The 12,966-nt window shown below is 34.9% G+C and overlaps 1 protein-coding gene and 2 long non-coding RNA genes across 4 annotated transcripts; all 3 read left to right on the top strand.

The window, feature by feature from the left end:
- The first annotated feature begins 11 nt into the window (after window positions 1-11).
- LOC109588755 (uncharacterized) lies at window positions 12-472 on the top strand. The gene is made up of 2 exons (XR_002188342.1): window positions 12-98; window positions 169-472. It is a non-coding gene; the product is annotated as an uncharacterized LOC109588755 (long non-coding RNA).
- A 159-nt stretch (window positions 473-631) lies between these two features.
- On the top strand, window positions 632-1,522 carry LOC109588754 (uncharacterized). Its single transcript, XR_002188341.1, has 4 exons — window positions 632-739; window positions 961-1,047; window positions 1,118-1,251; window positions 1,326-1,522. It is a non-coding gene; the product is annotated as an uncharacterized LOC109588754 (long non-coding RNA).
- Window positions 1,523-1,820: 298 nt separating this feature from the next.
- Window positions 1,821-9,459, top strand: LOC109588756 (uncharacterized). Of its 2 annotated transcripts, none has more exons than XM_020004873.1 (17): window positions 1,821-1,953; window positions 2,743-2,846; window positions 2,908-3,084; window positions 3,139-3,316; window positions 3,998-4,285; window positions 4,425-4,454; window positions 4,705-6,819; window positions 6,892-6,948; window positions 7,000-7,059; window positions 7,260-7,556; window positions 7,612-7,674; window positions 8,120-8,164; window positions 8,208-8,324; window positions 8,571-8,648; window positions 8,694-8,804; window positions 8,855-9,109; window positions 9,292-9,459. In XM_020004873.1, exons 1-17 carry the CDS (start codon window positions 1,935-1,937, stop codon window positions 9,333-9,335), a joined length of 4,038 nt encoding a protein of 1,345 aa, XP_019860432.1. In that variant the 5' UTR covers window positions 1,821-1,934; the 3' UTR covers window positions 9,336-9,459. The 2 variants fall into 2 exon arrangements, with proteins under 2 accessions (XP_019860432.1, XP_019860431.1); XM_020004872.1 differs by having other exon boundaries at window positions 7,609-7,674.
- Window positions 9,460-12,966: the final 3,507 nt, after the last annotated feature.

Raw genomic sequence — 12,966 nt, 5'->3', positions numbered from 1 at the left:
GTTATTATTTCAAAGGCTCTAAAGTCCATTTAATATGCAGTACAGTTTCATCAAAATTATTACGATCAATAGCTAAAGTTGAAAGGATCCAGTTTTCAGTTAGTGGGTAGTGGGACAGCTAGTCTCTTATTGTAGCTTCTCCTCTTTCTCCTCCTCTTTCGTCTGTAGGAAACTCTCACTGGGTTCAAGTGGATGGGTAACTTAAGCCACACCCTCCTTGAGAAAGGAGAGGAGGTTGTCTTTGCTTTTGAAGAAGCAATAGGATTCATGTTTGGTACTACAGTACTGGATAAAGATGGAGTGAGTGACTGGAGAAATGGCCGCCTACCTTTACTCTAATGGAGAGACATTCTCTTCACTGTTGGAAGACATTTATTTAAAATATGGTCGAGTTGTCTCAAGCAATTCTTATTTCATATGTCACTCAAAAGAAACGATAAAAGAAGTCTTTGATGGACTGAGAAAAGATGGACAAGTAATTATAATGAGGTAGTGTATTTTGAATAAAATCTTTCTCTCTCTCAGCACCTAGTGTACCAATGACATTCCTTACTGTATAAAATAACCTCCACCTAAAGGACACCTCTGTATAACAGGGACACTCTTTCTTGGTCCAAAGTGTCCATTATATAGAGGCTAGTCTATACATGTACATGTACATGTAGTCCGGCCTGTCTGGAGTATGTGTGTTGAAGTAATGTAATACCTGAGGACTGAGATACCTGCTTGACAGCTTGAGGTGAAGATGTAGTGGGAGTTCATGTATATTAGTGTACATTCTATAAAAGCAACAGCTGTGCAGCTGTCACTGGTAATTAATAATGAATGAGCCTTTAACCATGTACATGTACATGGTCTCACTGTTATACTGACAGGTAGGAGTAGCAACTGGGGAATGTATACCAGTAGTAGTACACACTTAACTATAATTAATGACCTCTCTCTCTCTCTCTCCTACAGTATCCCAGTATCCAGCTGGTATTAGTAGTGTATGTCAGTGATATTACTTTTGGGTATGACAGTACCAGACCTCCTCACTATAAACCAGTGAGTGTAACCTGTCAAACAGGTTTACTAGTATTATAATACCAGTGGGTATTACTAGTATTCCAAACAGATATTACCAGTTGATCTTGGTAGTCAGATGATCATGTTCTATTTGGATAGTAATTGTGAGTTCACTTTGAGGACCTCAGGGACTGAACCAAAGATCAAGTATTATGTGTACATGTTCAGTCCTCCTGGAGTACAGTATGTTTTACTGCCATTTACAATATATTAATATTCGTTATTATTATTATTATTATTATTATTATTATTATTAGTGCTGATGAGTCCTCACTTAAAGATACTTTGTCTCGTACTGTTGATGATATTATTACTGAATTCATTAAACCAGATTATTATAATTTAATATATAGATCTATTTAATAAGAGATGTTATGTGAGTCTATTGTATGCGTTTAGTGTTTAATGTTATTCTTTGGTTGTTGTGATAAGTTTGTGTCACGTGATCAGTAAATATTTTGTTGTGTGAGAGTGAACTGTCTATTCAGTTTCACCTGACCTATTGATTTTTTGTTATAACTTTTGATAAACATGGAGTTTAGAAATTTTGTTTGCATCATTAGAATCGCTAGGTCCTTCCCGTCCTTTAGATAAAAAGATCGGGTCAAAATGATAAGGCCTTAGCCTTTTTTGGATGTCCCTCTATAAACTCAATGACATACCTTTGACCGCAATTATGCAGCTAGAACAGCCAGAATAAATTCAGCTGCTACCAAATCTACTCTTGCTGCTACTTATCTGCATCCAAACCACAAATACGTAAAGAATGCGGATGTGACGTAGTTATTTATTAATTGAAAAAAGCCAGGGCAGCCTGGCAGACTAGGTGAAAGTGAATACTGAATAGACTTTAGTGAACTGTCAAGATGGCCACTGGTGGATCAGGTTAGCTCTTGTGTCAGTATCAGTGGCGGAGCTGAACCCGGGCCCACACGGGCCTAGGCCCGGGCATCAAAGCTCTGTAATGAGATTCATTAGATGCAATGTAAACAATTTCTTGCCCAAAGTTTAGATAAAGCCAACCACAAGCCTCACCAGAGTACTAACAAGTGCATACAGGTGCATATAAGCAATTAGCAAGCATTTTCAAGTAAAATACCGTATAGCGTCAAATTTTCGTGGGTGAAAATTTTCGTGATTCCATACATTTTTGCTTTCAAGTAAATTTTCGTTAAAAAATTTTCGTGATTTAGGCCTAAATAAAATTTCGTGATGATTAAAACCACTCCTATCCATGTAGCCGCTAGTAGCTAACCTTGCAGCTGGACTTGGAGAAGAAGCAACATGAGCGGTAGCATTATTTATTAATTCCCTTCGTGTATCCGTGGCTATCACATATACCAAGAAAGGTGGACTCCCTTTATAGGAGAGACTCTTAGCTGTGCCCGAGAAACAAATAAAAGGCGTGATGGGACACGCCCACATTTATATCAAAATTAAATTTCGTGAAAAATATTTTCGTGATTGTCCATTCAATCACGAAAATCACGAAAATTTTCAACCACGAAAATTTGACGCTATACGGTACCCAAAGAAAATTAAAAAGCATCTATGGAAAAAGCTAAAAACAGGACACACCCACATCCGGGCCCGGGCATCAGTTTAGTTCCAGCTCCGCCACTGGTCAGTATCAAGTGTTCAGTGTTTGATTCACTTTATTTCACTTTACATTAGGAAGGGATACTAAATATATAGGAGCCTTATTATATGAGGAGAAAAGTTCAAATGAATATGTAGCAATATTTACTGTAGCTAAAGGTGAAGACACACTCGATGATGTAAGTATATTATAATGAAGTATATTGTGTACATGATGTGTATTAATGTTTTTATTTACAGTATGTGAGAAGGAAGCACCCTGGAGCGAGGGGAGGTTCACTTATCTCCTTTACATTTGTCCAGCAGCAAGACTCTACACTTCCATCAAGAGGTGATTATATTGAATTAAAGTTTGGTACTCCACAAGTTAAGTCAACCACTGGATGGATTATTAAACCTCACACAGTACCTTGTAGAGTAAGTACTTGTATCATGTATATATATAATTAATGTGTGTGGGTGTATCAATAGATATATAGAAGTGATGTTGATAAGGCTTGTACACCTGGCTATCCTGACCCTCCCTCCTCCAGTATATCAGTACATGCTACACTTGATGCTGTTTTTAGACTAGAGTATACTATACCACTGGAAGGTGTGGTGGTTGCATATGATGATACATTATATATTAGCAGGACATTGAGAAAAGGTAAGATAAATGAGAGTGGGTGTGGTCTCGTATTAATAACCACACCCACTCCACCACTCCCAATGCTGGTACTAATATAATGATATTCATACCTTCAGTAGTATAAGTACCGTAATTCTTCTAGAAATTCGCCACAGTCACTTTTGATAAATAAATTTTGAAAACGAATAATTAGAGTAAACTAAGCCTTTATGGCCAACTAACAATTAATAATGACGAAATAGGAGGCAGTATGATGCATGTTTGGACAAGATATTGTAAGTCTGTCGATGCTTCTTTGTTGCTTAACTAATAATCTTCACAATCTGAATCTTGAACTTAGGCCAACTGTTATGGCGGCAGTCATCTATCCAGCAGAGTACTGCTCAAGGCATCACTGTGAGTTAGACATGATTTTCGGCCTCTTTCATCACAGGTCCATGTGTTATAATGCTGTCGTGTGTCAAAATTGGAGGAAAATGGTGAAATTAGAAGAACTTTCATCATAATTTACAAAACGAATAATTAGAATTAATTTTGAAATAAAAGTGCTTAAAATTATTTATTTTTGAAATTAGAGGTGCGAAATTTTAGAAGAATTACGGTATTGTATTAATAAATAATAATTTAATTGACCATTGACACATACCCTTAACCAGCCTTATGATTTTAATAATTAATTTATGTTCCATTACTCCATAGGTCATCTCTTGGACATTAATGATTTACAGTATGTACTTGACACATTGAATGAAGCTGGCTTCTCACAGGGGGAATGGAAACCTCTTGGTATTGCTTTAGGATTATATTATCCTACACTGAAGGCTATTGGGGATGAGTATCGTAGAGATGAACAAGGATGTCTTAGGCAGTGTCTAGGGAAATGGTTGGAGAGAGCTGATGATGTTGATGCTGAAGGAGGTCCAAGAATGACCTCTCTATGTGCTGCTCTTGAGGACATTGGTGATAAAGCAGCAGCTGATTATATCAGTAAGTTATTATTATTATTATAATTTTTTAATACATTGTATCTATTCTTATGTGGTTTTACATGACACAAGCTTTGGTAATATAATTTATGTATTGTCTTACATGTATATGAAGTTTCTTTTTTTATATTTATTTTTAGGAAAGAATATTATTGATAAAGATTCTCCAGGTATTATATTATTATCACACAATAAATACATTGCATGTATTTTTACTGACATTTGGTGAATGGTGGAACATTTTAGCTGTCACATGTCATTGAGCATATTATGAATAATGAAATAAAAATCTGTTGACAGTTTCTTCACCAATTTTATATTAACGTTATTTTTTTATTTAATAATAATAATAATAATAATAATAATATTAATATTATTAATAATAATAATAATAATAAATGTTTTAATTTTTGTCTGTAGAGTTACATCACTATCGTGAAGCACTTAAGACTATCGTGAGGTGTCGTCTTACGAAAGCAGTAGTTCAAGGAGAAGCTCGTGTTGGTAAAACCTGTTTCAAGTCACTTCTACTGGATGAAAAGTATGTCAAAGCAAGTACTGGTCTTGCTGAGCCAAGAGTTGGTATCTACTGCTACAGACGAGATACTGGGAAACGATACAAGCTATTGGATGTCACAGAGTTAGAACAAATTGTTAAAAACGCTTTGAAAAAAGATGCAGTAGAAAAATGGACCAATTCTCCAGTAGAAAATCAGGTCAGGAAAAGTATCTATGAAAAGAAACTGACCAGAGGAAATGAAACAGCTGACGAGACTGACGATGGATTTGTTGACGATGAAGTCACCGAAGGACCTGGCGATGGAGATGTAGCACCTGGAGATGGAAATAAAGCACCTGGAGATGAAAAGGAAAGTTTGCTGAGTAAAGAAGTAGAAAAGGTACTTGACGGAGTGCGAGAGTGTTCAGGGAAGGAGAATCGTCTTGAAGGTGCTCAATGGCTATACCTCGTTGATACAGGAGGTCAAATCGCTTTTCAAAAGTTGCTTCCAATTTTTATGCCGTTTGCTCAAGTTCTTATTCTGGTTGTTAATATTTCAAAAGAGTTGTCTAGCGGCTCCACTGCAGTGATGCACATTGAAGGTGAGGATCACAGTGATGGGAGTCCATCCAGATTGACGGTCGAAGAAGTTTTGAAGCAAATTATTTCATCAATAGCTTCTGGGATGCAGCATTTCAGGGATAGCTATAAAGATCATGAAGTTCTACGAGATTTGGTTCCAAAGAAATTGCAGATTCTCACAATTGGTACACATGGAGATGAATGCAGTGATGTAGCAGAGTCTAAACGCATATTAGCAAAAAAGTTGGCAGAAATAATAAAAGGAAATGATGATTGTGAATCAATTGAAGATCATCGTGTAGTTCGTGTACGGGAAATTGATGGTCGTATCGCTAGTGTAGCTGTTGAAGAAAGAGGAGAGGAGGAAAATTTTATGAACACGAAGAGTTCTTTGGATGACGTAGATGAGATCTTAACGAAAGATGATAAAGGAATCAACATTCCATTTTATTACTACTTCTTTGATATTGTACTTCGCGTTGCAGCTAAAGAGGGATGTGGTATCTTGCGATTATCCACCTGCAAAAGTCTTGGGGAAGATTTAAAACTTTCAAAAGATGAGGTTATGGAGTCTCTTAATTTCTTGCACCATATCAACAGTATCATTTATTATCATGATTCTAAAGCCTGCAGTGACCTGGTGTTTGTTAACATAGGCAGTCTCATCGGTATTCTCAAGGAGCTGGTCAGGCATGTTCATGTTGTTCACTCCAATAAAGGATATGCTGGAGATGATGACATTATAAAGGGGATTCTTTCAGAGTCCAAGTTTAAAGAGATTTGTAAAGAACAACTTGACCCCATCACAGAAAAGCTAAAAGTTGTTGATATTGCAATGAAATTGCTGAATCTTTTCCTGGAGCTCTCAATAGCTACACAAATAGATGATAAATATTTCATACCAGCTCTCCTTCTAGTAAAAGATGTTACAGATATTAATCCTTATAAGAATCGTGAGCCATTGCTGTTTTACTTCAAGAAGGCTACCCCAATGGGCCTTTTCTGCTCTGTTGTTACTCATCTTCTTTCCAGCTGTTGCTACGAAATAGTTTCGATAGAAAGTAATTTCTCAAATTTCATCGAATTGAAATATCGTACAGAAGGGGTTGCGTCATTCTACATTACTCTAGTTGAACAGATCAATTGCATTGAAGTCCATTGTGAGAAACAGAGAGGGGAAGGGATAGTCAGGGAAGATGTCAAAATGGCGATCGTTTCTGCAGCTGAAAAGCACAATCTTAGTGCAAGTCATGAGATCTGGTTTTATTGTTCATGTCAGCGTGGCACTACTGGAGGAGGAGGAGGTGTGGCTAAAGGGAAGAAGCATACAGTTGAAGTTGAAACTGTCAATAAAGAGCATATCTTCCGATGCAGTGAGAACCCACATATCTGCAGTGATGACCCACCTACTGAATGGGAACATAAGATAGAGTTATGGAGCTCCTGGCTTAACGGTGAGTTATTTATTACTGTATCCTTATTATGATTAATATTATTATCATTTTTATTTTTATTTTTTTCCACAGCTAATACACCAAACACTCTTCCTTCTAATGATGAATCAGCTTCTGTTACAAAACAAAGTAAAATACATTAATATTCATTGATACTAGTTTAATGTATTAATTGTAAAGGTACTCCACAAAGAAGTGTATCTGAGACCGGAAGCACTGGCTCTTCACAGGAAACCAAAGGTATGTCACTTGATTGTTAAATTGATCACATTCCCAATCTTACCTGGCATTAATTCATATACATGCAATCCTTAATACAAGTCAATTAGTTAGTAAATAATCAGAATTATGTTATTTTTTGATTTAATAGTCCAATCTTCTCAGATGTGCCCACTGTTCACTGCTATGATAGTGTTAATTTTTATGTCATATTCTTGTAGATCCAAAAGAGATACTACAGCAATACTCAGCTAAGCTACCCAAGGCAATATCAGCTAATGTTGGTGATGTAGCTAAAGCATTGTTTGCCAAGGATCTAATAACACAAGGGACTAGAGAATATGTGACAACAGTTGGTGTAGCTAATGCTGATAAAGCTGATAGAGTAATGACTGATGTCATGGGTCAGTTAGAAGCTTTTAATGATAAAAGACAGTATTTAGTTAAAGTGTGTCATGTATTGACTCAACAAGGTGCAGCAGTGAAACAGATAGGAAATTTTATACTTAAAGAACTAGGTATGTACATGTACATATAAAGTCAATTAATGCTAACCTTTTGTGTTCACAGTAGGAGAAGACACTGCTACTGTCCAGCCTCCTCTTCCTCAAAGTGGAGCTAGTGTTGCTAGTGAAGGTGAAAATTAATTATATTATTTTTCACCTGGTGCCATTGTGGCTGTTGTATGCATTTTGTACTTACTGTTGTAGATACCGTACAAGATGATTTATTGGTGGGAGTAATATTTGACAAATTTGCCTGTGGAAAGAAATTGGCAAATTTTATATTAGCGATTTTGTGCCATGTGCCATTAAGCATGCTCAGATTGAAACAAAATGGCGGATTTTATATTGGCGATTTCTTCATAGAACTGCCAATTGCCAATATTAATCCCTTGCCAATAAATCATCTTGTATGGTAGACCTGATCTAGATTGTTGTTGCAACAGTCTGTTATTATGTTAATGTGCATCTCACTCATTTCATTTTCCTGTTTCTTTATGAAACAATGTAAAATACATTAATATTCATTAAATTTACTATTAATTTATAAAATTGTTATTATTTTAAGTTATTTTTAGGAGAATGTGGAATTGAAACAGGACAAGAGGATACCCCTGCCATTGGTATGTATTAATTAATAATAATTATATTTATTAGTTTATTAAGAGACTGGAGGGAGGAGCCCAGTGACTCCATTACCAGTACAGGAAGACAGTTACATTGCAGAAGAAGAAGAAGAAGAGAAACCATCAAAGAAAGAAAATGAAGATGAAGAAGGAGGAGGTAAACGAATATAACAATTATTAGTATTGATGTACTGATGCTGTGTAGAAAGTTTGAGCTGATTCCGACTTCAATTTTTCAAGTTATATGGCCATTTTAAAAAAAGGCCAAAATTCTGAAAAAATCCCTGTACTATAGCATATGATTTTTTCTAAAATATAGAAAGTTTTGGCTGATATTAAAAATTTTTTATTAGTTATTATAGTCCATTCTTTTTTCTAAAACAATTTCCATTACTTTATGTAGTTCGACAAAGACCAAATGTTGCTCCACCCAAACCACAGGAACAGCGAGAGAAGGCTCCTTCTCATAAAGGCAAGAAAGGTTTGACTAGTACTAGTACCCAGTCCATTCTTACTGTCACTGTAGGTAGCTCATGTAACTGGACTGTGTTAGGAGGAGGTGTTGTTTGTATTGTTGTTGTTATTGTTGTTTTTGGTTTTCTTGTAAATAGTGTGTCTGAATATGAAGTCAATGAAGGTATTATTAATAACAGTATACAGTATTGGTATTGTTATATAAACTACCAGATATCAGTCTTGATGTCACTAATCTACAAGAGATACTTGATGTGTTAAAGGATGGTTTTTTTCCCGATCATCGCTGGCTTGATCTCGGTCTCAGTTTGAATCTAATCCACAATGATTTATCAGTTATTGAATCTGATAGACCAACAGCTCACAGACGATTACAGGAGATGCTGTCATTATGGTTGAGGAGAGGAAGGGCAACTTGGAACAGATTAGCTGCAGCACTTGAAAACATTGAAGAATATAAAGCAGCAGGTAAGCAGGAGGAGATTTATTCAATTTTATTATAATACATGTACTAATGTTTCATAGAAAGTTTGAGCTCATTCTGATCAAATTTAGATTTTTTATAAATATACATGTACATGTACTTATACATAATACATTTATGTTGGTTATACATATATCGCTATAATGTATAATTTTGTTATTTTTAGAAGTTGTGAAGGCTAGAGTTACAAATGACAGATATGTACTCTAACTTTTATATATACTTTTATGATAATTATTAATCTTTTATTAAAGATTAAGGGATAAGCTAAATAAAGCACTCGGCCCTTAGAAAGAATGATAGCAGCTGCTTATTTTAATATTTGATTATTAGTATAATGTTTTTTTTTTACTGTTTTCAATTTCTTTGTACATTACATGTATCCTCCTCACAGGATATGTAAAATACATGTACATATTAAGTTAATCAATGTTAACCTTTTGTGTTCACAATATTATACTGACCATCCTCCTCCTCCTGCTAGTGATTCACTCAGTTCCTTATTTTTAATTATTGTAATGATGCTTTTGATTCTTTTTCAATTCCTTTGTACATTACATGTATGCTAATAGTATCTTTTTAAAACATAATCCCACACATTAATTCAATTAAGAAGTACGGGGGCATGTTCTAGTACACAGAAGCAAAGGACTTGGAGGACATGACACCAGAGGACACTGAATCTTGCACTGAATCCAACACTAAACGAACTCATGCAGACATTGGTACAGAGTGGCTGAGACTAGGGGTATTACTGGAACTGGATATGAAAGATCTAATGATCATAGAACATGAGAGACCCACCATCACTAGCTAATGCTGTAGGGAGATTGGGACAAAGACCTGCAGCTGATAACATACAAAGTGAGTTATAATAATTGTATTAGTAGATTAACTGAGGGAATTTAGGGAAAGGTACAATTGTATTATTATTGTTTATAAGGATTAAATTTACTATTAATTTATAAAATTGTTATTATTATTTTAGATTATTTTTAGGAGAATGTGGAATTGAAACAGGACAAGAGGATGCCCCTGCCATTGGTATGTATTAATTAATAATAATTATATTTATTAGTTTATTAAGAGACTGGAGGGAGGACTCCAGTGACTCCATTACCAGTACAGGAAGACAGTTACATTGCAGAAGAAGAAGAAGAAGAGAAACCATCAAAGAAAGAAAATGAAGATGAAGGAGGAGGAGGTAAACGAATATAACAATTATTAGTATTGATGTCCTGATGCTGTGTAGAAAGTTTGAGCTGGTTTCGACTTCAATTTTGTCAAGTTACTGCCATTAAAAAAATGAGCCAAAATCTGAAAAATCCCTGTACTATAATAGCCCATGGTTTTTTCCAAAAAATGGCTCCAAAATCACCCCAAATTTTTATTACATTTTCTGATACGTATTGATGTACTTATGCTACATGTATGTAGAAAGTTTGAGCTGATTCCGACTTCAATTTTTCAAGTTACGGCCATTTTAAAAAATGGGCCAAAATCTGAAAAATTCCCTGTCCTGCCCATGGTTTTTTTCCAAAAAATGGCTCCGAAATCACCCCAAATTTTTATTACATTTCTGATACATATTGATGTACTTATGCTGTGTAAAAAGTTTGAGCTGATTTCGACTTCAATTTTTCAAGTTACGGCCATTTTAAAAAATGAGCTAGAATCTGAAAAAATTACCCTGTACTATTATTATTACTATTATTATTTATTATTAATAAACTTTACAATACATACTAGTATACTACAAAATGTGACAAAAAGGAAAGAAACAAAAAAAAGTTGTATTGAAGGCTAACACAGTAACAAGACTGGCCACCTAAAGTAAATAGTAAATAATAATGAGAGTACATAAATAAAAACATAAACAGAAAACAGTTATAGCCCATGGTTTTTCCCAAAAAATGGCTCCAAAATCACCCCAAATTTTTATTACATTTTCTGATACGTATTGATGTACTTATGCTACATGTATGTAGAAAGTTTGAGCTGATTCCGACTTCAATTTTTCAAGTTACGGCCATTTTAAAAAATGGGCCAAAATCTGAAAAATTCCCTGTCCTGCCCATGGTTTTTTTCCAAAAAATGGCTCCGAAATCACCCCAAATTTTTATTACATTTCTGATACATATTGATGTACTTATGCTGTGTAAAAAGTTTGAGCTGATTTCGACTTCAATTTTTCAAGTTACGGCCATTTTAAAAAATGAGCTAGAATCTGAAAAAATTACCTGTACTATTATTATTACTATTATTATTTATTATTAATAAACTTTACAATACATACTAGTATACTACAAAATGTGACAAAAAGGAAAGAAACAAAAAAAAGTTGTATTGAAGGCTAACACAGTAACAAGACTGGCCACCTAAAGTAAATAGTAAATAATAATGAGAGTACATAAATAAAAACATAAACAGAAAACAGTTATAGCCCATGGTTTTTCCCAAAAAATGGCTCCAAAATCACCCCAAATTTTTATTATATTTTCCTATAAATATTGATGTCCTTATGCTGTGTAAAAAGTTTGAGCTGACTCCAACTTCAATTTTTAAAGTTACGGCCATTTTAAAAAATGAGCCAAAATTTGAAAAATTTCCTGTACTACCATACGGTTGGTAATATTCGAGGGTCCAAAATTTCGTGTTTTCTCCAAAATGTCCTTAAAAGCTAATATTCGTGGGTACAAATATTCGTGGGTGGTAGTTAGCAAACTTCTTTTCACTTGGATCTACTGGACTAGCTTCCAACACATGGCTTATGGTGGAATATGGAGTAACAGACAAGAACTCTGGCTCCTCTACTGGCTTGAAAATAGTAGTTAGAGCTCTGCATGGCCCGTTAATTAGCTTTTATGTGTGGGTGGGTAGGGGTTAAAATTTCGTGGATAAAAATAAACCACGAAATTAACGAAAATTAATACCCCACGAAATTTACCAACCGTACGGTATAGCCCATGGTTTTTCCAAAAATGGCTCCGAAATCATGCCCAATTTTTATTACATTTTCTGATACATATTTACATGTACATGTAAATGTATATCATCATTATTTATTATTACTATTAATAATAATAATAATAATAATAATAATATTATTATTATTATTATTATTATTATTATTATTAGAGAAAAGGGCAACAAAAAGAGAGGAAATATATAGAAAGGAGGAGAGGGAGAACCCGAGAGAAAGACAAAAAGAAAACAAAGTAAACAAAAGTTAAATAGACCCATCCACCTCAGGGGGGAGGAGAGGAGATCTGCAGAGCCACATATGAGCATTAGCTCGCCAAAGCACTACCGAAAGCTTCTGGAAAAGGTGCTGAGTGATCAACCCTGGATCAGTACCTCGACTATTATTATTATTATTATTATTATTATTAGGATCTCTCTCAATATCTACTGCTGAGGCTCACAGTCATTCAGTTATTATTGCTAATGATCCTAATCCTGATAGACTGGCCTTGGTGGAAAAACAACCGGGGAATACTAATGAGGGAGGGAGGGGCAACTGGTGAGTGTTTACTGGCAATGAGATTGGGAGCATGTTGGGCTGGTGGGCCATGGAAATTTTTAAAAAATAACAAAAGTTTTGACGGTAAGTCAACTAAAATTTTTTAATAATTTGTATTAATTTTTTGTTATTATTTCAAAGGCTCTAAAGTCCATTTAATATGCAGTACAGTTTCATCAAAATTATTACGATCAATAGCTAAAGTTGAAAGGATCCAGTTTTCAGTTAGTGGGTAGTGGGACAGCTAGTCTCTTATTGTAGCTTCTCCTCTTTCTCCTCCTCTTTCGTCTGTAGGAAACTCTCACTGGGTTCAAGTGG

This window comes from Amphimedon queenslandica, unplaced genomic scaffold (genome assembly GCF_000090795.2).
Source record: "Amphimedon queenslandica unplaced genomic scaffold, v1.1 AMPQUscaffold_11889_Cont13688, whole genome shotgun sequence".
Classification (NCBI taxonomy): Eukaryota; Metazoa; Porifera; class Demospongiae; order Haplosclerida; family Niphatidae; genus Amphimedon; species Amphimedon queenslandica.
Note: the sequence above shows the minus strand (reverse complement) of the source record. Positions and strands in the feature narration are given on the sequence as shown.

What these genes read in the sequence shown, in the direction of transcription:
- LOC109588756 (XM_020004872.1), top strand. An exon ending in TGAAGATGAAGAAGGAGGAG is followed by an intron (nt 8,325 to 8,570) that starts GTAAACGAATAT and finishes TACTTTATGTAG; the next exon opens with TTCGACAAAGACCAAATGTT. An exon ending in TGAAGAATATAAAGCAGCAG is followed by an intron (nt 9,110 to 9,291) that starts GTAAGCAGGAGG and finishes TGTTATTTTTAG; the next exon opens with AAGTTGTGAAGGCTAGAGTT.